This window comes from Patiria miniata, unplaced genomic scaffold (genome assembly GCF_015706575.1).
Source record: "Patiria miniata isolate m_02_andy unplaced genomic scaffold, ASM1570657v1 HiC_scaffold_9, whole genome shotgun sequence".
Classification (NCBI taxonomy): domain Eukaryota; kingdom Metazoa; phylum Echinodermata; class Asteroidea; order Valvatida; family Asterinidae; genus Patiria; species Patiria miniata.
This window is the reverse complement of record NW_024037076.1, coordinates 9,778,393-9,806,296: the sequence shown is the minus strand read 5'-3', so window position 1 is coordinate 9,806,296 and position 27,904 is coordinate 9,778,393. Positions and strand designations below refer to the sequence as shown.

General features: G+C 40.6%; 1 protein-coding gene across 2 annotated transcripts; it reads right to left on the bottom strand.

Annotated features, from left to right (window-relative positions):
- Positions 1 to 27,654, bottom strand: LOC119720207 (transcriptional protein SWT1-like). Of its 2 annotated transcripts, XM_038189795.1 has the most exons (19): positions 27,578 to 27,654; positions 25,366 to 25,592; positions 21,508 to 22,663; positions 20,916 to 21,028; positions 20,330 to 20,335; positions 19,919 to 20,003; positions 17,862 to 17,923; positions 16,408 to 16,509; positions 14,016 to 14,094; positions 12,946 to 13,034; positions 11,770 to 11,919; positions 10,589 to 10,683; positions 9,154 to 9,216; positions 6,755 to 6,834; positions 6,536 to 6,617; positions 4,686 to 4,880; positions 2,725 to 2,865; positions 1,627 to 1,723; positions 1 to 381 (listed from the first exon to the last, which is right to left on the bottom strand). In XM_038189795.1, exons 2-19 carry the CDS (start codon positions 25,561 to 25,563, stop codon positions 232 to 234), a joined length of 2,943 nt encoding a protein of 980 aa, XP_038045723.1. In that variant the 5' UTR covers positions 25,564 to 25,592; positions 27,578 to 27,654; the 3' UTR covers positions 1 to 231. The 2 variants fall into 2 exon arrangements, with proteins under 2 accessions (XP_038045723.1, XP_038045724.1); XM_038189796.1 differs by lacking the exon at positions 20,330 to 20,335.
- Positions 27,655 to 27,904: the final 250 nt, after the last annotated feature.

Genomic DNA, 27,904 nt, shown 5'->3' with positions numbered 1-27,904 from the left:
TTTGGACCCAGGCTGATGGCCTATGTAGAATATCGCTTTTTGACAAAAAAAAGGCAAGATCTAGGCTTCCCATAATGCCCACTCACCCTGATATCTTGGAATGAGTGGAACAAACATACAGCGCATAGATAGTGTACTTGGAAAATCAAGGTTTGTTTGGAAATAGCTTTTATCCCACTTTCAGCGCTCCAAAAACGCTTGGATAAACATTGTCAAAGGTCACCTGAGAGGTCACGACGAGACGCCATGACACTGTGCCAACCTGGTGAGGGCGTTGGCCAATTGGACTATGCCGTTCCGTAGCAACTGTCTGTTGCTGTAGACCATGACGAACTTCTGCAGCGCCAGCGTCGTAAGACTTGCGTATCTCTCCCTGTCATGCTGTGAAGTATGAGCCAAAACAAAACCAAGTTATAAAAGTTTTTCCTTTTATTAGCTCAAAAGTGTAGTTAACTTAGACTTTTTGACCAACCAAAGCGTAAATTCTATCTTGAGCCAATGGAATCTGTGCAGGAATAGATGGCACTTTGTGAACACTTTTGAGAGTCCCGTTGGAGGGAGGGGGGGGGGGGGGCAGGACAACACACCTCATGTATGTAGAGGTTAATTGGTCCAACAAAAAAGTTAACACTTTTTCAGAGGCAGATTTCTTATAACTGAATAGCCTTCAGTCAAGGCCCACGTGGCTATGGGTCATGGGAGATTTCTTAACTTAAAGGGAAAATACAACATTTGCAAACAACAAAAAATAAAACTACCAAATCATTTTGAAATACCTTGCTGGACTGTTAGTGAATGACAGTGTAAAGCATCCTGTAAAATCATGGCACCTGGTATACTGTCATTTTCAAGAAAAGTGCTATTTTTGTATCAATTTCCAACGCTGATCGGCCGATCAGCGTTGGAAAAACTGGCTTTTTTTCAAATACTGGCCCCAATGGACCATCGCACTTGTTTGCAATCGATTACACACACTATGAACGGGTACAAGCCAGCTAGACTGGTTCCCTGACCTTACAATTCCCCAATGTATGTAAACTGCTCTGTTACTTCTTCAATTGAGTCAGGGAACCAGACTACAGGAAAATGATTGTTTTTCTCGGTTTTTATAGCATTTTTGAACCCAATCCTAAAAAAAAGTCAGTGTAACTATATTTGCTATATATTTCCAACCCCCCAATTCCATCCATTTCTGAAAATTACAGCAAAAGCAAATGATGTATATTCCCTTTAACAAAAGGATTCCAGTTTCTTCTGTGGCCTTATTACACAAGTTTATTTCTTCACCTGGCAATTTTGAGTTCGACTTAACCAAGTTTCCGGTCCGAAATTTCGAGTAAGCGCAGGCATGTTTATACATGATTTGCTATTCTTTTGACGGGAAAACGTTCTTACCTCGAGTTAACAGGGTTTTCGAGTTGAACGGTTTTGACTTATCGAGATTTCACTGTATTACCAATCGTTGAACACCAGTATGACATTGCATTACACTGAACTTTGCCACAAAGAATCCATGAAGAGTGCTTGGGTGGAGTTGGGCAGTTCAGAGAGTAACCAGCAGGGCGGTTTTGGGCAGTACAGGGAGTAATGAGTTAATGGTAACGAACGATGAACATTTCCACTTACCGATATGAACTCTCTAAGAAAGATCTGCATCGTCTGGCAAAGTCTTTCAAACGGCAGAGGTGTTTCACCGATACAGCTGTCCGGTATTTCTGTTACCCTGTAAAATAATAACAAGCCAGTATATAACATGTGATATGAAAGTCACAACAGAAGTACATTTCTTAATTTTTATCTCTGTGGCGTGGGTTCGAATCCAAACCAGGAACGTGTATTCTCAAGCACAACTAGGGTAGACACATTTATTCTCTGGTTGAGAGTTTTTACAACTTTGGTTGTCCTTGGGTAACGTCAACGTTTAGAAGTATCAAACATGCTTTTGGCAGTTTTGGTAGTTTTCAAAAATGTGACAGGCTCCACTAAAAAGGGTAATAAGTCGCGCTGGGCATTATTGTGTAATGTCCCGCTCAACATTGAGAGGGTGAACATTTTCTCAAAATGTGATTTTCATATTTTGTCATCAATGACATTTTTAAAACCTAGAGTTTCAGGTTTCTGTCAAAGAAATGTTGATTTTGATGAACAAAGTGGGAAAAAAACAATCATTTTGTGTGCATCTTTCTGTTGTTCTACAACAGAGCCAGCTATTACAAAGCCCGTTTTCTCAGTTGTGTAATTTGAAATCCAAGGAAGTAATTACTATGCAAATACATCAAATCTCCAGAACAGGAAGGGCTATAGAGCTCTATTATTCACCAAATGAAAGCTTAGGTTGTGGACTTTCCAGCCATGTATATAACTCAATTTAACTTGTTTGCGACATAATACCCTTTTTTGTGGAGCCGGTCACTTATGATTTAAAGTGAATAATTTCTCTTTTTAACTCTAAATGTGCAGTGTGAAGCCATATTTTATAGACATGTTTCTAACTTTTCCCCAAATACTTTACATTTTAGATATCAGTTGGACCAAAGTTACCTAATGTGTGTCTCGTATATCTCTGAGGTGTACATTGTAATTTTAAGTCATTAATAACAAATGCAAAGCAAGATTTCACGTACTTATCCACGTGATTCATCATGGGAATCCCTCAAGTTAAGAGAAAAGAAAACAAGGCCAAGAAAATGAGAAGGATGACAATCTGGCAATATTAGCCCGCACCTTTCCAAAGCTTTGATGATTTGCTGCAACAGCGGGCAGAGTATGTCCAGGCAAGCATGGCATTCTAGCGCCGAGGGGATCACTGACGTCTTGTCCGTTTCAAGATCGTGGGGAATGCCTAGACCCTCGAAGATCAGCGCACTGTCAGAAAACAAAAATTACTCAGACTCCGAAATATTTTTTTTTTAATTGCAAACATCAGAAAACAAAACTACCAAATTATTATGAAATACCCTACTTGACTGTTAGTGAATAATAGTCTTAAAGGGAAAATACAACATTTGCTAACATTAAAAAATAAAACTACCAAATCATTTTGAAATACCTTGCTGGACTGTTAGTGTATGACAGTGTAAAGCATCCTGTAAAATTATGGCACCTGGTATACTGTCATTTTAAAAAAAAGTGGTATGTTTGTATCAATTTCCAACGCTGATCGGCCGATTAGCGTTGGAAAAAACTGGCTTTTTTTTCAAATACTGGCCCCAGTTGACCATCGCACTTGTTTGCAATCGATTACACACCTATGAACGGGTACAAGCCAGCTAGACTGGTTCCCTGACCTTACAATTCCCCAATGTATGTAAACTGCTCTGTTTCTTCTTATATGGAGTCGGGGAACCAGACTACAGGAAAATGATCGTTTTTCTTGGTTTTTATAGCATTTTCGAACCCAAAACCTCAAAAAAGTCAGTGTAACTATATTTGCTATATATTTCCAACCCCCCAATTCCATCCATTTCTGAAAATAACAGCAAAAGCAAATGATGTATATCCCCTTTAAGCATCCTGTGAAATCATGGACTTGTGTTGTCATTTTCAAGAACTGTGGAATTTGTGTATCAATTTCCAATGATGGTCGGCGGCCAATCCTTGGGGAAAACTGACTTTTTTTTCAAAAACTGCCCCCAATTTACCAAATTTAGTTAGTCCACATTTTGTTTGCAATCGGTTACACATCCTTCAACGAGTGCAAGTCAGCTAGTCTGGTTCCCATACCTAACAATTCCCCAATGTCCATCAATTGCTTCGTTTTGTCTGAAGTAGGGTCAAGGAACCAAACTACAAGAACAGCATTTTGTTCTTGGTTTTTCCAGTATCTATGAACACCAATCTTTAAACAGTTTAGTGTAACAATATCTGCTATTAGATAATAACCCCCACATCCATCCATTTCTGAAAATTAAAGCAAAAGCAAATGTTGTATATTACCTTTAAAAATACCAAAGCCAGCACCTACCAAGTACATGTAAAAGCTGTCTAATAATGTGCTCTATGGATAAAGTTTGTTTACTGAATAATATAATTTTCAAGATTAGCAAGTGAACAAATTCTATTGAGGAAAAATTATGCACAAGACATAGGAACTACTTGCCCCATACATGTGGCCAATTTACTGGACTACCTCCGTAAATAAAGGCCACACTTCCTCCATGTACAAAAGCAAGTCGTACTTTTGTCAAATTTTGATTTTCACATTTAGGCTTAGTTTGTAGTTTATTTTTGCTTTAGAAGCTACCCACCCTATTTATAGGCTAATCAGAAAGTGCTGCCTTTTTCAGATGTCTAATTTTCGTGACATTTCATGTCAAAATTTTGATACGCAAACGTGTGCAAACGAATCTGGAAATTTCACGAAAAATAGACATCTGAAAAAGGCAGCACTTTCTGATTAGCCTATAAAGAGGGAGAGTATGCTTCTAAACCAAAAAAAAACTACACACTAAGCCTAAATGTGAAAATCAAAGTTGGACAAAGTTCGACATGCTTTTGTACGTGGTGGAAGTGTGGCCTTTATTTACAGAGGTAGTCCGGTAAATTGGCCACATTTATGGGGCTAAGGAACTACAAGCAACTTTTTAGCAATTTGATATGTTTAGCAGTATATGAGAAATGTCTCAGTAACGTTATTTCCAATGATTCTGTTATTTCACTGAGTCCGTGAAGTAAACTCAACTCACCTCAACTGGCAAATTTTCAGCCAAACTGCTTCAAAGACGATGGGAACGATTTCCGTGGCACCACTCAGTTTCAGTGCCAAGTCCTCACTGGGCAACGCCTGATTTGGAGACTGCTTTCCCTCCGGCGACGGAGCTAGGCAACGCTTCTTGAAGTCTCCTAATCTCAGAATGGGCTGTTCCAGGGCAGTGCCGTATCTTTAGGAAAATAATAATAACACTAATAATAACTAGAGCTGAATGTCTGTTTGAAAACAGAACACAGGGCTTTTTCGCAATTAACAAATGTTTGTTTTGTTGGTCCTTTTGCAGTCAGAGTGCTTCATGCAGTTAAAGGTTGTTCAAAATGCTTAGAATAATTCCTAAAATATAATTTTATCACATGACGCCACACATGCCCTGCAATGACGTCATCTTGACAACACTTGACAATGCACATTTTGTCATTGTGTTCTTGGTTTGAACCAAGATTAAAGTCAGTCCCGCGGTGAATAAATATATAAAAAAAAATCATAACAAAATCAAATGATGACGTCATCTTGATGTCACTTCGGATTTTGCATATTAGTACCATTATCTACCTACCCACCAAGTTTCATGATGATCGGACCTTTCCTTATAAGATTTTTGAAAAATCACATTTTTTATGACGTCATGATGATGTCACACTTTTTTTTAAATTGTGTGCAAATACCTATTACCTAACGAACCAAATACAAAAAGAATTTTGAATTTTGCATGTTGCGTTCGTGAGACATGGCTAAAAGGTCCAAAATTTCAAATATTCATATAAAATCGCATGATGACGTCATCATGACGTCACCTCATATTTTACCTATAACACATCCCGGTCTACCCACATTCCAAGTTTCAACCCATTCGGACCAAACGTCTCAAAGTGCTTCACAATTATTACCCCTGTTCTTCAGGCCACAAGTCCATTTTTTTTCCTACAGCTGCTGCAGCTCGAGATTAGCGCAATCTCGTCTCTACCTTCACAGGTACCCATTTATACTCCCAGGCACCATGTCCCATGTCAGGATTCGAACCCACGTACCATGGCACATGAGTGGACCACCGTAACCATTAGACCATGGCGCATCATTGACGCATAGTTGGCATGTTTGTTCAGATTTCATCTGAATTTAACGTTGACAAACAGTGACCAACAGGACATTAGGACATTAGTCTATTTTGGGGCAATATTCTTATTCCATATTCTTAGTTTTGAATATTTTAAGGCCCCCCAAAAAAGTCTCCGGTTTCTGGTATGGAGCTTGCCCAAAAAGTGGTGCTGCGACGCGTTTCTTTTTTTTTTACCTGATTTTTTTGCTTCAAATGTCGGCTGATGACTGCAAATGGTGCCCGACTAAATTTAGTGCAAATATATGGGAGTTCAGAGAGGCCACATAAAGCTTATTATCGACCATAACCCAATCTAAAAACACGTTAAAATTGTGCAGCAGAAGGATTCCAGTCAAACCAGTGAGTTTGGCGGTTTTGAGACATCAACTTTCATTGAAAATTTTTTTTTTCATTTTGCCGACGCGCATGGCTACGGCGACGCGCGCGCATACCAGAAACCGGAGACTTTTTTTTTTTGGCCTAAGACAAATTTGTTTTAAAAACTGATTACACAGTATGAACATGATTGATTATTTTGTTCAAGAGTTAAGTGGCAGACGTTGGTCACTTTTTGAACTAAAATCGCTTGTAATTTGATACCCGATGAAATCATCACGTCAGAGTAATGTGCACACCTTAGGATCAGGGTTGATGTTTGTTCCAAGTTTCAAGTTAAATTTCTACCATGTTATGTTCAGAAGAAGAATCGTAGAGAATTGTTGTACTACCTTTTCTGATTATGTAACCTCCGACAGAAGTACACACTGCTGTTAATGAGTCGCTTCACACTGTCCAGTGAAACGTTCAATACTGCATGTGGAGAAAAAGAAATAACATGGTTTCCAAGTGACTGTATCATCAACAACATTGCAAAAACTATGAAGAATTCCAATAAGCCAATTGAATAGATTTCTTTTTATCAAAATGAAATGAAAAATTGAGTTTACTGCTCGTCAGTTCCACGATTTGCTGAAAGTGCCGCCTGTCTTCTCTGTTGAGGAAGAACCCAAAGACAGCAATCCAATGCCTGGAATCGAATGAAATGAAAGGATTGTTTCAAGTAAAAAAAGACTGTGGCGTGACATGTATATACAATAATAATAATAATAATAATAGTGGATATTTATAAAGCACACGTATCCACCAGGATTGGTGCTCAAGGCGCTACATCATTATTACCCCTGCTCATTGGGCCCATGAAACATTCCAAATACCATCTCAGCTCCCTGGGGAGTATACAGCTCGATGCAGCCTGTTAGGCGCAAGGAAGCTAAAGGCCGTGTCCGAAACGGGCTTCCAGAGCTACGGCTACGTCTATTGTCAGTGCGTCCCTGCGTATTTTCAATGGGCGCAGACCTAGACCTAGCTCTAGACAACTGATTCGGATGCAGCCTAATTCAATCACAATAACCATCTCTGCCCTCACAGGTACCCATTTACTCCTGGGTGGAGAGAAGCAATGAGTGACAAAGTGCCTTGCCCAAGGGCACACGCACCATGACCCCGCCAGGACTCGAACCCACAACCTACAGCTTTACCCGCAGACCACGAATCAGTGCCCTTAACCACGAGGCCACAGTACTCCAATGTAAGGACTAATATTGTGCTCAGCAAAGGACATCACATTGGTACTGTTAGCCTTTAGTCAAGTCCCACGCGCTTATCCAGACACGTGACGCACCCGGATGCCGGCACGTAAAAAGACTTTTGAAAATCGGTCATTCGTTTTCGTCTGATTTTGAATGCACGTCTTGAATCCCATTTCAATTCAACGAGAGTTCAATTGTTTTCATTGTCCGTGCATTCGGTTTTGAGAAACAGATGGCCAATTATGTTACCTGTGCATTCATTCACGCAAGCATACCTTTTCTAAATTGATTTCAGGTACAGCTAGTTTGATTGACGGTTAATGAAAAAGAAACCCCTAATTGTATCTGGTGCCGATGGCATAAAACTAAAAGTGAAATAGAACATGTAGAATGGTGAATGTTTGAAATTGAAAAAGAAGTCTTGTAAACGAATCTGAATAGACACAAACGAAAGGTGCTGCTCAATCACTTAATTGATTGAACTGAAATGGAATCGAATGCTCTGGTAGCGAAAATGAAACGCATGTTCAGAGCGATTCTCAAATTCAGACTAAAATGAATCACCGATTTTCAGAAGTAAATGAACATTTTAGGAAAATTGGCCGGGAAAACCTGTACTAGACTTGTTCCTGATTCCAATTGAAAGTCTGAAATATTGAGGAGGGACATTATCATGTGGGACACTATAAGATAACTCAATGAACTTTTTTTATTCAAGATCACACAGACACAGTGCAAATCAGTCAATTTAACCCTAACCACCCCAACTCTATCAAAATCCATCCCCCCACTGGTGGATTTTGGGGGAGTTGGTCCAGGAGGCCTGGCATGACTAAGGAGTATGATGGACTTGGGCCTAATGGCCTGAAGCAGCGTTAGGGGTATCCAATTGATTGTGCCTAGCTTCCTGTACTGCTATTGTGATAAAAGCCATGTGCAAGCAAGTCCATGAATGTCAACCAGTGCATCAGTGGTGTATTCCATTACGTCATGTACAGTTTTGTATTGAACGCACAGTGATTGATGGATTTTGATGGACTTGGTCCACTTCCTAGAAAAAGATGTTAGGGGGTTTGAATGTACATCATTGGCTTTTGCTACAATTTTCAGAAATGAACTATTTGAGGGGTTAGTGTAATAGATCAAATACTGTTACACTGACATGTTTGAAGTTTTGTTTTCAAAGAAGCTGGGAAAACCAAAAAAAACAAAAATGTTCAAGTAGTCTGGTTCCCTGACTCCACTAAGGATGAAATGGATCAATTTATAAATGCCAGAAAATTGTAAGGTAAGGCAACCAGTCTAGCTAGCCTGCACCCGTTCATGAACATGTAACCAATAGCAAAGAAAATTTTGAATGAAAAAAATTGTAAATTTGGAGCAGTAGTTGAAAAATAGTTAGGTTTTTCCAACGGTGGTTTATTTATTTAAACAAAATACCACTTTTCTTGAAAATGACTTCACACCAGGTGCCATAATTTTACAGGATGCTTTAGACTGTCATTTATCAACATCCTAGCAAGGTATTTCGTAAAAATGTGTTAGTTTTGTTTTTCGATGTTTGCAAATGTTGTACATGTATATTCCCTTTAAGGTTAATGGTTAACAAAAATCTTGTTGGTCAATGCAGTTTTTTTTTTATCTAATCAATATTTTTGGACAAGACAACAATGAACATTCCTAGTATTTCTAATACTGTACTGCTTTGAGATGAAATGTCAACTTTTGTATGTCACTTTTCGTAAAATACAACTTACTTTTCATAGCACTGCATCACATCATTAAACGACCAGGGCGGCTTTATGATGACAATCTCTGTCCTGGAAAGAGAAAGAAAACGAGATACAATCACAGGGAAAAATTGTTTTAAAGGTTTAGTCCATCATTTGTAATTTGTGCATCTTGTTCGTTTGAAGCAACAAAACATGCTCAATATCTGAAGAAGGGTGCTGAACAACTAACCTGATGAAGTTTCAGCTCAGCTTCAGCTGTATATTCCGAGAAAAACAGCATTCTAGGATCTCGATTTCAAATCAAAAGTTGCTGAATCATGTTTTGAATTGGGCCTCAATTCAGCGTCCGAGACACGTAATCACTGAGCCGATTGCAGCTACGCGATGTCGCGCACTGATCCGACGAATTATTGCAACCGCGCACGCGTGTGCGTCGTGTCAACGCTTGCGCGCGCTTCGCCGAATAAAAAAAACGAACTACTAACGGAAATTTCCAACGGTGCGTCTTCAGACTCATCGTTGGAAATGCCTCCTTTCGTTGATTTCTTCAAAATAACAGCTTGCCAGAAAAAAATAATTTCAAAAGAAGTTTAGTCCCCTTACTATCTTCCAACCAAGTATGTTTTTCAACAATAATTACGTCGGTTACTTTTTGGATAGCTGCAAATGATGGACTGTACCTTTAAATGAACTTCACAAACCATAAATCTATCCCCAAATATGGGCAAGTCCAAGTATTGGGTCAATCCGGGTCAAATCACCAGTCAACATGCCTGATCGAAGTGACGTCACAGGTTCTTGAAGGTTCTTGAAGTGACTCTGATTGGCTGGCGCGTGGGTTGCATAAAATTTGGTTACCAGGATATATCGGATGTTCATTTGTGCGGTTCTGCACACGTGAATGCCTGATCCTCAGAATTTTCATTATTAGGGTAAGTCCAAGACATCGCGTATGCTATGTCCCATATGTAATGAAAGTTTAACCCTCTAAGATATTCATGGATTTCAGTGTTTTGTATTCTACTGTTGGGCATCTGCAAGGAGAATACCCACAAGAATTATGTCAGTAGTCTTTGCGAGGATTATTTTAACCGTAACTCCCTGGCATGATTTACTATGAACCATACCCGTCCTGGCAAATTCCAACACCATATAGGAAACTGTGCACACATATTTCTGACTTTGTTTCTGGAGGTGTGCCAACCCAATGTAAAAGACTGTCAGTTTAGGGGTACTGTGCCCATCCCGACAGATTCCAACAAAACATGCCGTTGGGGTTTGATGGGTTGAGTTCTGTTAGGGTTAAAGAAAACATGGCATTATGTACGGGACAAAAAGGGGACCTTTTCTTGGACTTAATTACCCTTTAACGTACATGTACATGCCAAGCTTTTTAACTTTTTCTAGAGAGGGTACATTTCTCAATCAACTGGTAGTTTTTTTGTGGACTTCAACTTACCAGAGGTCTTCATAGGCATCTTTCATCTCCTTTTCCAGCACCACGGTCAGACCCTGCAGGAGTGTCTCTTTGACTTGGCAAATCAACTCATCACACTGCGTTAACATACAAACAAATATCCTGCGTTATTGTTTAATAGGACTAGCGAACTAGGCAAGGCTAGTTTCAGAGACAGTCTCAAAAAGTCTCAAAAAGATTCAAATCGGCGCAAAATTCAAACTACCGAGCTCTTTCCTCAAATCTTGATGCTGGACTTTCCATACAAATTAGAGGTAAAGTGCAGTCTTGACATGCTTGAAAACAAAATGTTCGTACGTGACTTGACGTGCAGGATATAACGCGAGTGCGTAGAATGCGTGCAGCCTTCAAAATACATGCACAGTACGCTCTGAATAGTCAATCGGCATCGTTTCCGTGCTCTACACGGCCTGCACCCGATTTCACGAAGCGCTGCGACGCGTCACAACTCGAGTTACGACGTGTAACTTGTCGCAACTCACGACGCGTCGTATCATCCATTTCACGAAAGTTGCAATGTGTTGAACGAGTCGTAAGTTCCTTAACAACGGCTTAAAACACGACGCAAGTTACGACGTGTCTAGTGGTCATCGCAAAATAAGAAGAGTCCCTTTCTTAGCCAGTTTAATGCCATAAACATTACATAAACGAGATTATAATGCCGAGGCAATGTGCGTGAAGTTGTAAATAGAAAATTCATTGAAGAATTATGAATTAGACTGGAATATTGCAGTTGAAATTTCAAAGTAGCTATACTGTCCACTGAGAGCTTGTCTTCCTTCAAAATTGCATCGCACGACCGCCATTTTGTTTTACGTTTTAACAAATTTCGAGCTGAGATTCGACGACTCTTTGTTGAATATCAGACGACTATTTACTGTACGCTGACTAAATACATACATGTAAAACAGTCACCGAGTTGTGCTATAAATACACATACGATGCGTCGCACTTACGACGTGTTTTGTGAAATGGATCGCAGGACATGTCGCAGCTGCGACGCATCGTAGGGATACGACGCGTCGCAGCGCTGCGATGCATAGCAAGTTACGAAGAGTTTGATGAAATCGGGTGCAGGGCTTAGTGAAGGAAAGCGCATGAACATTGCGCATGCAGACGATGGAGTCGAGGCTGAATCAGCTCTTGCTATTCCATTTTCTTACCAGTTCTTTTTCTGCGTTGGCTGTGAGTGGAGATTCAATCGGTGTCCTTGGCCGATGGGTCTCAGGGGCAGGGGAGTCGGTGGGGACCGGGGGCAAGGGGGGCCTATGCTGTAGGATGTCCGACAATGCTTCAAGACCAGACAGCAGTGTCTGTAGTGTATGAAAGAGGAAAATATTACGCTGCCATGACAACTAATTGGTAATATGGCCTGACATTTGCTCTAAAAAATATTCCATAAATGATCCAACCCGAACTTGGATATTCTATACTTGGGTTTTAAAACAAAACAAGGCGGAAAAAGTATGCCCCTTCGGCTTTGCTACGGGGCATAAAAATCCATTTGACTTTTGACTTAAATGTAAAATAGCACTGAGATAGGGGTGTGCATTTTCGGGTAGTACAGGAATCGGGGACACAACTGTAAAAACAACAAAAAACAGGGGAACCCATTAAAGAAACTCAACCTCAAATTTCAAATCTCAGAAGTTGCTGTATACAGAAGGTCCACACAATAATACTTCTACATCGGTGCGTCAATATAGCAAGATAAGGTGTGTACATTGAGCTCAAGACATTGTCTTTGAGGCGCAAATTGCATTTGCACAAGCGTCAAATAAAACATAAATCTGTTTTGTTTTTCCATCCATATAGCCCGCTTCACAAATGACATTCAAAGACTTTCTTTTTCGTTTTCTGAAAGCTTACTTAGTAATGCTACATGTAGGTTCACACATTTCCGAATTAGTTGTGAATACAACCAGAATATATTAAGAATTGAAATTGGTTTCCGAATCACATCGACCATTTAGAACATGTTCAAATTTGTCGGGGCGCTTCCTAATCTTTCACCATCTTTCACCGAACTATTAACAGAATCATCCCTGGCGAGGAAGCCAAGAACCATCCCCGATTTACTCAAGAATTGCTATTCTTAAAAATCGAGATGTGTTAACCTAGCATAATCATGCAAAGTTGGTTAATCTATTCGTCCCCGTATCACTCAAACTACATTTCCAGTTACTATCAGTACCACCCCAAACCATCCAACCACTCTAAGTGGCGTTTTGTGTATCCCAGTCTTGTTCCTGGACTCACTTAGTCATGGTGTAAGTCTATGACCTCTGGGCTAAGGATAGAACCAGTCTATCCGGTCCACAGCCGGTCTGGTAACTCACCTCTTTACTGAATGCCTTGATGCTGCTGATGACAGCCTTACTGCACAGATGCTTGTCATTAGTCAGGAGAACCACAAGATCCTTACCAACTAGAGAAACAGTAAACATCAATATTTTTTAGTCAAATATCATGGCAAACATATATACATATCCACTTTTTTTTCAAAATGGCTGCAAAAAAAATGACCTAAACCCCAAGTGAAATCGTGGAAACGCATACATTTGTAAATCTGTAAAACGGACCTGCTAATAGCATTCCAAAACTGATTTGGATCACTTCTAGGTCTTTGACACACCTAGTAGGACCCCAACTGACTTCAAAATGATCCTGAAGCTTGATATAAGTTGAGACTTAACTGTGGTTTGCTTAACCCTTTCATTACCACATTGTTTATTGACTTGGCTCTCCCCAGGACCAAATTGTTTGCTCAGTCATGCGGAAATCGTGGGAGCGTGAAAAAAATGACCACAAGTCAAAAACTCACTTTTTTCAACCCAGATTTTCACTGCCAAGGAGGTGCTGTGTGTAAAGTTTGTTCCTTGAACCTTACTCTTTTATGTGATGTCAAAATGAAGTCCATACATGCAAATATAAGAATGTTATGCCTGTTTGGTCCCATTTATCAAACTGCAAGCCATTTCACCACATGACCACATGGCACTCCATACCTCAAATTGTGAGTGGATACTTCTGAAGCACTTTTCTCATTTTTTTTGTAATGGCAACACTATGAATAAACTACACCATTAAAACGATCCGAAAACACTCTTTCAGCTGGTATATGGTTGATGTATGGGCGCCCAAACATATCAACATGCCGCCTTCTGAAAAGTGGTAAATATATGTGTGTTGAGGGTGTTCTGTGTGTGGTTTCCTGGTCGACTAAAGTCGCCCGTGGGAATCAGAAGGGGGGTAGTCTTGTCGACAAAAGTCGCACATGGTAAGGAAAGGGTTAAATTGCTATGTCTCTTTCAAACTCAAGAACTAATCGATTTGGATTAAAGTCAGTCAAGATTGGTTGAAGATTCCACGACTACTGGACTTAAGAATACACGTACAAGCACCCTACCTATCTTTTGTTGCTGTAGACAGCACTGTAGAATCCAATCATCGTTGCAGGTGATCTCAAAATCCGCCTCCTCGGATGACTGTTAACAAATACACACGGATGGGCAAAAAATGCAAAGTAAAACCAGGCATATTTCTTTATCGAGGCACAAAAACAATTCAACCTCTTAACAATGAAATGAAGAAGATATTAATCTTAAAATTAACACAGAAATTGACTGGCGCGGAGTTTGAACCAGTGACCTCCAGATTGCCAATTCTTATGATTCCTTATCACATTTAGATTCTTATGATGTTAGACCAAACAAATAAAATCTTCTACTTCCAATTACATGCCTTTCAAAAATAGGGTCGGTCGGTCGGTCAGAATTTTTTTTTTTTTGGTGCCAATTTTTTGTATGCAGATTGAATGGAATATTCAATTACCGGTATATGCGATGTTTTAGCCTGAACTATTTCCATTGCACAAGAAAGCTATACACAAAATGGCCACAAAAAGTGAATAAAACATACCTTATTTACTGTCAATATATTTACGTTCGATAATTCTTTAAAAAAATAATGGAAAATTCAGGTCGTTCGCACCATATGCACAACGCTAGTCAAGACGGGAAGCTGGCCTAAACTCCTTAGTGTGTGGTATGTGTGTGGTAAACTGTTCAAATCTCTTAACAATAAAATGAAGAAGATATTAATTTTAAAGATGAACTGGAGCGGTGTTTGAACCTGTGACTTCCAGATTGCCGTTTCGGTGCTCTACCAAATGAGCTATCCAGCCCTATGTTGACAGTTTCCTGCCCACAAGAAAATCTTGTTAGCATTGCTAACAGCTGGCTTTCCTGAGGCTATTTTGTACTTAAATACATGCAAGACAACTATACGTCCCCTTTTCTGCTGCCACATATGGACCAGAGCTTCTGCCTGTATGTTAGATTGGGTGCTAACCCTTACTCCCTAGGCCTTTTTGCTAGGATGTAGCCTCAATCCTGCAAAATCCTCCAACTGCCTTCATGTAAAAACAGCATTAAGCCCCAATCCTGCCAATTCCTCCATTATTTCTTGAATATGGTCTGTGGAGGGGTGACCACTGCCTGAATCCTGCAAAATCCTACGGCAAGAGACTCTCAATATGTTGAGGCTTGGCCAGTGACATCCTGGGGCAGTACGGAGCATAATCCAGGCCTGTATTTTTGCACAGCTGAGCAAAAACAACACAAGGTCCGGCCCACGACCTTGACAAAGTGCCTCCTACAAAATCAGTAATGCACTTATGCCATGTAACCTCAATCCTCCAAATTCCTCCAAATTCCTCATTCAAGGCGGTTAGGGTTAATTTGGTCGGTGAAGAGTTGGGCTCATCAGCACAACCCCTTTCCCACCGTAGGTAAGTAGCCATCCTCAGTCTGTTCTACAGATATTTCCATGGACATTGTTCCGCCAGTTTGTTTGACTTGGTTGCTCCTGTCAGGGTGTTTGAGCGTGCAACCAGGCTCTCTGCTTCCTCTCACCCATACACTCTAGCTGTGCCGAGATGTAGAACAAAGAGCTACTCTAATCACTTTTCCCCCCGTGCTATATCTCTTTGGAACTCCTTGCCTAGTGGCTGTTTCCTTCCATTCTACGATCTAGCCTCTTTTCATGCTTTTAGGCCCCCCAAAAAGTCACCGGTTTCTGGTACGGAGCTTGCTCCAAAAGTGGTGCGGCGACGCGGCTTTTTTTTTCTTTTTTAAAACTGTTTTTCTTCTTCAAATCTCGGCTGATGACTGCAAATGGTGCCCGACTAAATTTAGTGCAAAATGTACATGTATGGGAGCCCAGAGAGGCTACATAAAGCTTGTACTCGTTCGTAACCCCATCTAAAAACACGTTAAAATTGTACAGCAGCAGGATTCCAGTTAAACCAGTGAGTTTGGCGGTTTTGAGACATCATCTTACATTGAAAAAAAAAACCTTTTTAATTTTGCTGACGCACATGGCTACAGCGACCAGAAACCGGAACCTTTTTGGGGGGGGGGGGGGGGCCTTAACAGGAATATCAATTCCTGCCTCCTGTTTTCCTGATTATTCTTTTTCTTTTCATTATGTTTTGCTTCTTTCTAGCCCTTGCCGAGAGTGGCTTTTATAGACGTTGATCACGTTGCCACCATTTCAGTCATGTTCCCTGTATCCAATAACAGTACTAAATGATAATGTTTTTGTGCAAAAAGGAACCAGACTATTTTTCCTTCCAGCCTCGCTTTGGTTACGTTGATTTGAATGGTAAAGAAATCAAGATTGCCGCAACATGATAATGGTCTATAGCCTTGCTTGGGGTGATTTTTCCATTAAAAAAAAGAAAAGAAAAAAAAAAGCTATTAAAGTCCACATTTGTTTATTTTTGTTTAACTACTGACCTTTCTCATAGGTTCACCTTTGACCCGGGGATGTTCATTCATGACACACTTGTGGAGGAACTGGACTGCGTTCCACGCTGCACCGCCTTTTGTGCTTCCAATCTAAAAACAAAATATACAGCGTGTCCCAAAAAAAATGTCCGTCTCATAGACCACAGAATAATTACTAAAATAAAGTTTTATACTCAATTAATTTTTACATATTTAGAAAGCCCACTTTATTTTGTAGTTCCTGTGAAAATTTTTAAATGTCTCGCTTCATTGGTTTTGAATACACAGGCTTGTATGTAACAGCAGTGCTTTCTGGCCCATTCCAAGTTTGATAAAAAGAAATGCACACTACAGACATACCATACCTTATTCCATGCTTCACTTTTAATTCAACAACTGTGTTGTTGTTTTTGTTATTGAGTAACCATTCATCCATGGAGTAACTAAAGTCAAGTTCATTTACTTGTTTAAATGAAAACTAATCAAAGTTCAGTTCCACTGGTCGTGTTTGCTTTCACAGGGTGTGTTCCACTTATGGTTTGTTCTTCAATGTCCAGCTTGTAAACTTTTATTGTCCTCCTGCACGTCCTTCCACCTGCAAACTTGGAATGGGCTGAAAAGCACTGCTGTTACATAATAGACTGTGTATTCAAAACCAATGAAGCGAGACCAATGAAATGTTCACAGAAGTTACAAAATTAAATGGGCTTTCTTAATCTGAACACTAAATTGAGAATAATACTTGATTTTGGAATTAATTAAGCAGTCTATCAGAGGGAAATTTTTTTTGGGACACGCTGTATAGGGAATATATCTGGCATTATACAGGGTGAATGGGTGAATAAAAAAAACCACACAAAACTGAGATATTATTGCTAATTGGAACAGAAGTAGGGCACATGTGAATCAAAGGGAGATATCCTCTGTTTGGGTTGAATCTCCTCTTTAAAATGACACCCTGATCATGTCATTACATTCACGGTTGACTGAGCAGTGACCAATTTTATGAAAGGGTCTATTTAGAGACTTGTGCCACTTTTCATGGTGAAATCTCCTTTTTTTCCCCCACCTGCCTTGATTGGCAACCATAGCCTTTCACTCTGTGACAGATGACACCACAAAAACCACAATTGAAAAGTGGCGCAATTCTCTAGATAGACCCCTTTCATAAAATTGGTCACTGCTCAGTCAACCGTGAATGTAATGACATGATCAGGGTGTCATTTTAAAGAGGATATCTCCGTTTGATTCACATGTGCCCTACTTCTGTTCCAACTACAATAATATCTCGGTTTCGTTTTTTTTCTGTTAACAACCCAATGTAACCGACTGTCAGTTTAGGGGTACTGTACCCATCCAGACAGATTCCAACAATACATGCTGTTGGGGTTTGATGGGTTGAGTTCTGTTAGGGTTAATGTCAAAAAAATTTCACTAGACTACTAAGTTCAGTTTTGAATTACCTTCAAGCTGTCCAGTTCTTGCATGACGACCCATGGAATGACAAGAGTCGGCAGGCCAAGCCCTAGACATCAACCAGAAAATATGGCATGAATCAATAAAAAATATTTGAAAATTGATTCCACCAATTGTGACTGGGTCTGAAAATACCTGCAAAAGCTCTCAAAAGCTTTTATTGGGGACTCCTTGCTATCCTTGGTCAAAAGCTTGTGTTTTTCTTTATTTTGCCCTAGATTTCTAGCGCACGATCTCACATGCGAATACAGATGAGTATAGGCGGGGCTAATATGTGATGAGTCCAATCATACCTTGGTAAATCCCGACGTCATCAAATTATTTGCAGCTATTCGCCTTTTGCGGTCGTGTCAAAAACCACATTTTTTGTGCATTGGGGTTGTGTGCCATGTGAGACACACAACGTTTGTGTATGTATTATGGACAGCACATGTCACTAAATGAACTTTCACTGCTATGCAAGTTTCCACACACCAATCAACCAATAAGAAAACGAATTTTAAGGTCAGCTTATAGGCTATTAACATGATGAGCACCACCGCCAAAAACTCACATGCACGATTAGAAAAAGGCGTTCATCTGGATCCACATGATTTGCATAAAATAGCGGCCGCATGAGGTCCCTGTTCGCGCTGTTTTTTTAATGTACTGCATAGCGAGGATATACAGACGATCGTTTACTGCGTACTGACGAATAATGACGAACACCTTGACCAAGGCTAACTTCTTGCAAGAACTTTGTGATCATATTCAACAGCCCCAGTGATGACTAGCACGTGTGCAAGGTGAGTAAAAATAAAAAATGAAACCCAAATGTAGCACCTTCAAAATCTAGGATATGAAAGCCCAATTCATAAGCGTTCTTTTAGTATAAGAATCATTCAAATCACCCATGTATTTTTCAAGTTACGAAATGTTAAACACAACCACCGTTTTAAGGTTCTGTCCACAGATCACAAAACGGTACGTGTAATTTCAGCAAAACGAAAACAATTGACACACGTCCCTATATTTGATTCGTTTTCATTTTGCTAAAAGAACGCACACCTTTTTGGTGATCCATGGACAAAACTTTAAAACAGTGGTTGTGGTTAAAATTCCATAACTTGAAAAGTACATGGACGATTTGAATTATTCTTATACTAAAAGAAAGCTTATGAAATGGGCTTTCATATCCTAGATTTTGAAAGTGCTAAATGCAGAACTTTACTAAGAAAATGGTCCCGTCATTTGGGTTTCGTTTTTTTTTACTCACCCTGTATGGTGCAATTTTTGAGTAAGCGATAGGTGCCACTGGCGATATGCGTTTTGAATGTCCCTCCCAATGGTGTCCCCCAACTCTCCATCTGCGACCATTGAGGGGGTACCTGTGCACAGGGTCTATAGGTCTCTCTCAAAGACGGCCATCCCTGAAGGAGAACTGCACCTGCGTATTCTAAGCAATCAAGCATGCATTGCGCAGTGTTGACAATTTTCTAAACACACGCGCTTGTTGCTCTAAATGTGTTTGAAATATGACGCAGCCGATGCGCGTTATGCAAGTTGATGTTCTAAATGCTGATGCACGTGGCTGGTCTGTCGGAAATGACGTCATTTGAGAGAGACCTATATGCAAACTTGATGTTGTGAGTGTATTCCTCAAGTTTACTTTGAGCTATTTTTGTTTTTGTTTTTAAAATTGGACATAAGCCTTTGGCTTCCGGGCACCAGGGTTTTTTTTCCTCTCAATTTTGTGCCCCGTTTTTTTTGTGTAGTTTACTGTAATTGTCCGCAAAAGGCTAACACTTTACGGCTGAAATCACAACTAGCCCGGACAGCCCGATTCTTTGGGGTCGCAAAAGTGGACCCCGAAATTCGTTCTCGTATGAAATAACACAAAAACGCCCAGTTTTAGAGGGATGGTTTTGTAGATGTTTTTATCTTACTTTTGAATGTTCTTTCCAATTAACATCGTTTCGTTCAAAAATGCGTTTTGTAGCCCAATTGGGCCCTTTCCAGGACGCAGTGTCCCTTTAAACTCAAATGTAAATATACTTGAACTCACCCTGAATCCTCTTATCCAGCAAGTCTTTCACAAATTTCAGATCGTGCATGAGGACATTGGTGTCCAGAACAACCCGAAGACCCAGCTGTAAGAAAGCAAGTCCAAGACAAGGTTTACTTCAAGTTTCTGACCCCCCAAAAAGTAGGGGAAAAAATAGTGTTTGTTTCAGCAGCATCAACATTCTTTAAAACTGGTGAATTATAACATTGACTTATATGTGCCAATCACATTGGCTCATACTTCGTACATTGTACTTGTGGAGCGCTGTGGTCCAATCATTACGGTCTTTGACTCACGTACCGTGATACGTGGGTTCGAACCCCGACAGGGAAACACAGTGCTTGTGTTCTTGGGCAAGAGATTTTGCTACAATTGCCTCTCTCAACGGAGGAGTACCGTATAACTGGGTACATGTACCTGTGAAGGTAGATACCAGAATCCGCTGATCTCGAGCTGCTGCAAAAACTGGTCTCATGGCCTGATGAACAGGGGTAATAATTGTGAACGCATTGAGACCTTTGGTATAAAGCGCTATCTAAGCACCACATTATTAAAAAATACAAATGAAATACATCGTAATGCATATATAGCGCTTTTTATCGTATCAACAATCTCAAAGCACTTTACAATTGTTCCCCCATTCATCAGGCCAGGAGACCACGAAGCAGCTGATATCAGCACACATTCGGTCCTCTACACTCACAGGTGTTATTATTATAAGTCAAATCACACGTCATTTAACAGGTCCATTGAGAAAATAATCATTAGAAACTGTATGTAGTTAAAGTAAGAATTCAAGACAAAAAAACACAAAGTTTTGCAAGCTCAGCCAAGCTGAAAGCCCTGTTTTAAGAAATCAACCAATTTCTTCATAAGTCATGTAAGTCACTGTCCACAACTGATTTATAGATTTAAACCTGGTAATTAAGCAGGAACTGAGGATATTGTACCGCAAGTATAAAACTTTGGTTGAAAGTAATAACAAAAATGGACATACATTCTTGTTGTCGGAGTTTCCACCGGTGTCCACAGTATCATCTGGAAAGTCAATCTCCATCTGGCACAACTCGTCATCCTCCTCTGCGGCTGGAAAAGAGCTTACACCTGGACCTTTAAATAACAAGAAAGGAATTTAGGGAAAAACACTTCTGCTGGAAATAAATTTTGTTCACAGTGCGTAATCGCCTGTTCATACCAGGGGTGTGAGTGACCACTGATAAAAATAGCTGAAAACAGCTGAAAAAGGTGTAAAAAAAAACTGAACTTTGGAAATCTCCTATACTTTTGTACACAGCAAGAGAGGGAAAAAAGCTGAAATCCAAAACAAAAAAAGCTGAAATCAGCTTTAAAGCCGAGATTTCACACCCCTGTCATACAGACCTGAAAAAACTGCAAGAAAGTTTTATGGAATTTGCCTTTTGAGTTGAAAAACAAATTGGCCAGTGAATTTGTGGTCATGCTGACTGGCCCCTTAGTATTGGGTCAAGTTTGTCGTCAAGGAATCCTTTTGTCTCAGCTTTAGCAAGTCGGTTCTCTATGTACATTTGTAATTAACACGGGCCCTGCCTTTGTCTGATGTATTCCATTACCTTTGTTAAAAACCCCACAGCTTGAGGAATTCCCTGCACTATTGGTGTTGGCTGCGACCGTACTGACATAATTCTTGACAAAGCTGATGTTGGATCCTTTGCAGTTGATTTCTTTCGCGGATGCCTTGAATTCCTTCCTCCTCCAACTGGCCCTGCTCGTCTTCTTGGGCTTTGATGAGGGCTGAGAATCTCTGCTGGCAACACTCGCGGAGGATTCAGACCCGGGTTTGCCCGTGTGGTTTGCCGTTGGGGGTAGCTTGGGAGCGGAGGTTGGGGCGGAAGGCAACTTGGCGGCTTGGTTTCTGCTGGCTTGCTTCTCTCTTTGGGGTTGCTGGGGCACCGTTTTGAGCTGTTTTGATCTCTCCATGTGTATCCTGAGGTCTCTTTTGTCGGCTGGGGTGGTCCCTTGTGGCTGTTTCACCACAGTCTTACCTGAGTTATTGCTAGAGTTTCTTGTAGTTGGAAGTCTTGGAGTTGCCTCACTGCGGGAGTCTGATAGAGGCTTTTGACCGATGGTCGCCTTAAGATGCTTGGATTTGGCTCTCGAGTCCAGGGCATGGCTGTCTGATGAATCCGACTCAAAGCTTCTCTTTTTCCGGACTTGTTGGGGCTTAGAGTTTGTCGGAGAGCCTCGCAGGGGTTTGGATTTCGCGGGAGAACCGAGCTTGGAACTCCGGGAGGATACAGAGCTTGCGTCACGGCCGTTAGGGCTCGTGAGGGACTTGGGGGTTAGGGACTCCGGAGTCAGGGTGCCCGCTGGGTGGGAACCTTTCAAGGGGATGCCCCAGGGAGGCGAGGGGGTGACCATCCTGACTTTCTCCTCCTGGAGCCGCCTCTTGGTGGCCTTCTGGATCCTGGACATGTTGGTCAGCTTGAAGTGCTGGACCTTGAGCCAGTCCTCCCGTTTCAAGGCGACTGGAGACGGGGACTTGATTTTACTTGCATGTTTGCCAAGACTTTCTGATCTGCCCTTCGCGGGGGGACTCGTGACCCTGGAGGGCTGGGGCTTGTTGCCTGGGTGCGTGGGTGTTGGCAGCCGCCTGGTGTTGCTGGATGCTGGTACACCACTTGGAGTCTGAGATGTTGCGGGGTGGGCTGCTCTGGTCTTCGACCGCAATGGTTTGTCACTCGTGTCCGAGATAGTCGATCCAGTGTCCTGAAAAAGGAGAGAGAACCCAGATAGAATATTACATTAAATTTACACACCGGTATGTACATAACTAGTTCACATCATGCAGTGCTTTTGCTACATGTACATGTATGGTTCACAATTCAAGGTCAACCTTTAAAGTAACATCCTTCAAATTCTGTCTGTTGACTTCCAAAACTTTTAAAAATGAAAAAAAAATGTATTTAAGCTTAATTCCCATTTCCTAGTCAATGTGACCGACTGACCGGCCAGACTTAAATTCCTGTAATTATGCTGCCAGGTCCCGTCTGTAAGTTTCTTTGTCGATGTCTTATATTTTTAACATAAACGAGCGATGCGAAAGTTGTCGAAGCATTGTGAGCGCCCTCTTGTTTTCCATTGAATACAGCATACTGAGATGCGTAAATAATTGGCATACGGCATGCAGTGCGAAAAACGCACAATCCTTGAATTTTTCGTTAGTTTTCTTGGAGAGTAAGCAAGCATGGGTAGGTCACTTGACTGCTTGTCGTCGCTGCAGCCAGCCATACCTTATTGCAAGCCAGCTTCATTGAATTTTGCTGCGTTTCGTACGTGATTTTGCCATGGTTAGCACGCCGCATGTGCATACACACATCGTGTACATGCATACGTGTAGTTTGCCCAAACATCCTGAGGCCTAAAGAATGACTGTCATTTTTTTTTTTTTTTTTCCATGTAATAAATAAATTTTGATCAATTGAGTGGAATTATATCCCAGTGTCACTTTTGAATTTTCTGCGTAACCTTCCCAGCTTGGTTGCATCAAGATTATCATATATTTCTTTCTGGTAATGGTAATGAAACCAAGCATTCCTTACAAGTGCCCTAGCACTGTACATGTACATCTACATGTAGCTCGAAAGCCTGAAGAAACCTGCAGAGAGAAGACAATGAGAAGAAATTACAGTTTTAGAGGTGGGAGGAAAGCCCCAGGAGGACATTCTGGGAAAACTCACGGAGTCAGGTAGGGACTGAGTGTTAACCCAATCCACATGTGGTCTGGGCAGGAATCGAACCCGGGCCATAGCCTGACTCCAAAGATCATTGCCAGACAATTCAACTAAGTCCAAGTCAAGTTGAGGACACAAACAAAATGTCAGTTGAATGTGATTTTGAGCCTGAGTCGCTCACCTTTGAGAGAATCTGTTGTGATGTACTCATAGTCATCACAGCAGGTTGTGTGGAACAACAAGGAATTAGCTATTCTCACTTGAACAAAATTATGTTACTGTCAGTCATTGTCAGTAAAAGAAGCCACAGTGAACACCGCTCTCTTCAAATCCTGCTTCAAATTGTAAGAGCAAATTTTGGAATACAATGTGGCTTTGCCTTGTCCACTTCGCGGGGGAGGTGCTTCGTGCATATCAACTCATGAACAACTTGTAAACATGGTAAACAAAAACACAATTCATGCACCCTTAAGGCCAAAAAATAAAAGTCTTCGGTTTCTGGTATGGAGCTTGCCCCAAAAGTGGTGCAGCGAAGCAGGTTTTTCCCCCCCCTATTTTTTTTCTTCAAATGTCGGCTGATGTTCCAGAAGATGACGCTTGAATCCCCTGAAAAAAAAACTCTCAAAAATATCCTTCAGGGTGGAGCTTGAGGTGACCTCAGTAAGGCCATAAGGCTCGAGAATTCTGCACCTGCTAACGATCTCAACCGACACGAACATCCTTTGAAATTTTGGATAGTCAAGACAAAGATCAGAGAAAGCGGTAACGACAGACCATACAGTGACATCAACAACGTGCATTTGCTGCCATCGTGCAGCAAATAAAAACACCACGTGCTGCCAGGCTGGTCATTAGTCTGCTCCCTTACAAATTGCACGAATTGCAAAGCTTTTACAGGTTCCAGACACACGTCCATTGCTCCCTCAGTCTGGCTTCCAAATGCACAATTACAAAAATCACAACACCTTCTGCAAATGGTGCTGGACTAAATTTAGTGTAAAATATGTGGAAGCCCCAAAACATGTTGAAATTATACAGCAGCAGGATTCCAGTCAAACCAGTGAGTTTGGCAGATTTGAGAAATCATCTTACATTGAAAATTGAGGGTTTGTTTTCATTTTGCCGATGCGCACGGCTACGGCAATGCGCACACAGACCAGAAACCAGCAACTTTGGCATAGTACAACACAGACGGGGCTCTGGAGTGCTCTGAAACGTGCAAAACTAACTCAGGCTCACTTTACTCACACTTTAGCCAGCAAATTTCTCCAAAAATTCCACTGGGGCAAAGAAAAGTTCCTCAGTATTTCACCAACCAAGTTTGCAGACTCAATTCAATTTTCAAAGGAGACTTTTCTTCAATATTTTGCACATGAGAGGGAAGTCAAGTGCCTTCAAAATGGGGCTGAAGACTAGACTGGTACATGTCCAACCATGGTCCAACTGTTTGAAAAGACTGACCTCTTCATTCAGTGTCATTTAATAGTCTGGTGGCTTGACTATGTAGAAATGTGTAGTAAATTGAGACTAATTCCCGCTTCGTGCCACATGTTTCTTACATTCTTTTGCATGGTTGATTGATGCAGTACTGAAGCTTTGTTGGACTGGTTGTTTTTAGGTGCCAGTCTATTTTCTTGTTTTGCATGTTTTCAGTACTTTAAGTTTTGGGACTCTCATACACAGTATTGAGAGTCCCATATTTTCGGACTAAGTACAACAGTGATTTGAGTCACTCACGCTTGACATGGCTCCTGGGGCAGTCCAGGTGGTTGCGCCGGTCCGTACATTGAAGAAGTAGATGCGGTCCGGGTAGGTGCTGGACTGCTTGACGATCCAGCCCTCCGGCAGCGGCGGTTTCTTCTTGATGAAACCCATCAGGTTGAAGAAACTGTTGTTGCTGCTGGACGACATGGCTTGGTCGCTGTTCTTGCTCATGATGGTGGTCTCATTGGGGGATTGTTATTCTAAATACACAGTTACACAAAAAATTTACACCATTTCTTTTTTTTATACATGTAGTACAAGTATGTGCCTGAGATCATTGCATGTATAAAGTAGGTTTAAAAGGAAAATACAACATCTGCTTTTCCCGAAATGAATGGACTCGGGGCTTAGTATGTTTTATATAACACCAAAGTAAATCCTTGTCGGATTGTACAATGTACATGTACTATGTAGGTCACGCAGCATTCATTAACCGAACCACTGAATGGCCTACATCATAACCCCCCCCCCCCCCCCGCATGCGCGCACCCGACGACTGTTTGATGCACTACTGCTGCACTAACTATAGAATTAGCCTACTTAGGCCTACAGTGTAGCACACAATCGCGGAAGTGGCGCACGTCAGGTTGCAACATTTTTTCCCCATTGAAACATGCATGTTGCCATGCATGTATGTGTCGAGCGCAATTTGAGTCCCCCGCGCAAGTTCGAACTTGCGCGCGCAAGTTTAAACCTGCGCGCACACAAGTTTAAACTTGCGCACGCATTCATTTCCTTGCTGCAAATTGCGCACGCAAGTTTAAACTTGCGCACTGCATAGATTTTTTCGGCCACCACGCATACAAAGCCGCTAAACTATTTTATTCCGGGTATGATACTCATGCAGATATGAAACATTATTTTTAAAGCAGATTTTTTTCTCCGATTTAATAGCATCACTGAGCTTCGGGAGACAATGCCCAAATGCCTTTTTTTGAAACATTTTATAATATGCTAATGATGTTGACTGTGTAGAAACTGGAGAAAGTATTGGTAATGAAAACAATTTATGCACTTTGCATCATGATGTGTATTATTGTTAAAGGCTCATTAGGATTTTTGTTTAATAAACAACATATTTATTCATTAAGTCGAATTAATTAATTACTGAAATTAATAAATGAAATTCATTAATTTAATCAGTTGCAAATTTGTTTACTTTTTAAATAATTACCATTTTATATGCATAGCGTTTTTAAGTTGTAAACATTAATATGAATTATTGAGCCTGCAATAAAATAATTTTTAAAGTATATAATAAATTTAATTAATTAATTAAATTGGTAATGCTTTCATTAATTTTTTTTTTGAAGTACACAGCGCTCGAAATGTTATGCAAGTATTTCTAAAAACAATATGAATTATTGTACCGTCCAATTTATTAATTGCTAAATTAATTAGTATTTTTTTTAAGAATAAGTACTTTTTAATTGTAGAATACATGTAATGTAATTTAAAGCATTTTAAAAAATAATGTAAATGATTAGGCCTACTGTAATGTCAAAACTTGAACAATTAAACGGATCATAATCATTCTTTTTACGTTAACAGCGGGTTACACCTAGGAAATTACGATTTATTTACATTCAAGAATATAAAAAAAAATGCCAATTAGGTTTACAAAGAAAAAAAACTTGAAGCTGGTCTCCATTATTGACCAACTTCAGTACACTTTCCAAGCAATCACCGCCCGGCCCCCTGCCCGGCCCCCTCCCCGGCCGCCCCACCCCCTAAAAAACTTCCCTGATAAGCACTGCTAAATCTTAATGCTTTTTTTCATAGACGCTAATTGAATTCCCCTTTGTATTTATTTCTTTGTTCATTAATTTATTCCATTATTTCTCCGTGTTCTCGTGTTTTGAACATTTTTTTTCTTCATCAATGAAAATCCTGCCCGCAATTAAGGTTGCGATCGCCTTTGCGCAAGTTTAAACTTGCGCACGCAAATTAAAATGGCGCACTGTAATTTGCGTGCTTCGGGAGTCCCTCGCGCAAGTTTAAACTTGCGTGGGGGACTCAAATTGCGCTCGACATCTGCAAACATAACATTAACAATGAAATAAAAATAACACACACATTTGCGAACAAATGAAGCAAATTTGAGTTAAGATCACTTCATAAAAATGCATACCAGTAATAGTTACTGCTTTCAGATTTCTAAACAATAAGAATCAATAAGATTTACCATGAAATACTGTCAGTTTTTCTTGCTGCACAAGCACAGTAGCACATGCACTGCTTGACATGTCTCGCAGGCGCGCGTCATGCACGGTAGCGTCAGTATCACACTGGGAGGAAGGTACACTTATCATAATTTATGCTTTCGTCACCATTTCGCCACGGAGGTCATATTTAGCATCACTGGAAACATGAATTATGCAGTACGTATGCACATGGATGTCCCGGATGATGGTAGTATAGTCGTGTTCCCTAACGTGGCGCACTTCGAAGCTTACCCAAATTTCCTCGTGTAGTGTTGCCAAACCTCTTTGTTGACAAACCTCAAATTCAT

What these genes read in the sequence shown, in the direction of transcription:
- LOC119720207 (XM_038189795.1), bottom strand. Translation starts at nt 25,563, where the DNA reads ATGAGCAAGAACAGCGACCAAGCCATGTCGTCCAGCAGCAACAACAGT. An exon ending in CCCCAGGAGCCATGTCAAGC is followed by an intron (nt 22,664 to 25,365) that starts GTGAGTGACTCA and finishes CTCCTTTTTCAG; the next exon opens with GACACTGGATCGACTATCTC. An exon ending in GATGCCTATGAAGACCTCTG is followed by an intron (nt 9,217 to 10,588) that starts GTAAGTTGAAGT and finishes TTCTCTTTCCAG; the next exon opens with GACAGAGATTGTCATCATAA.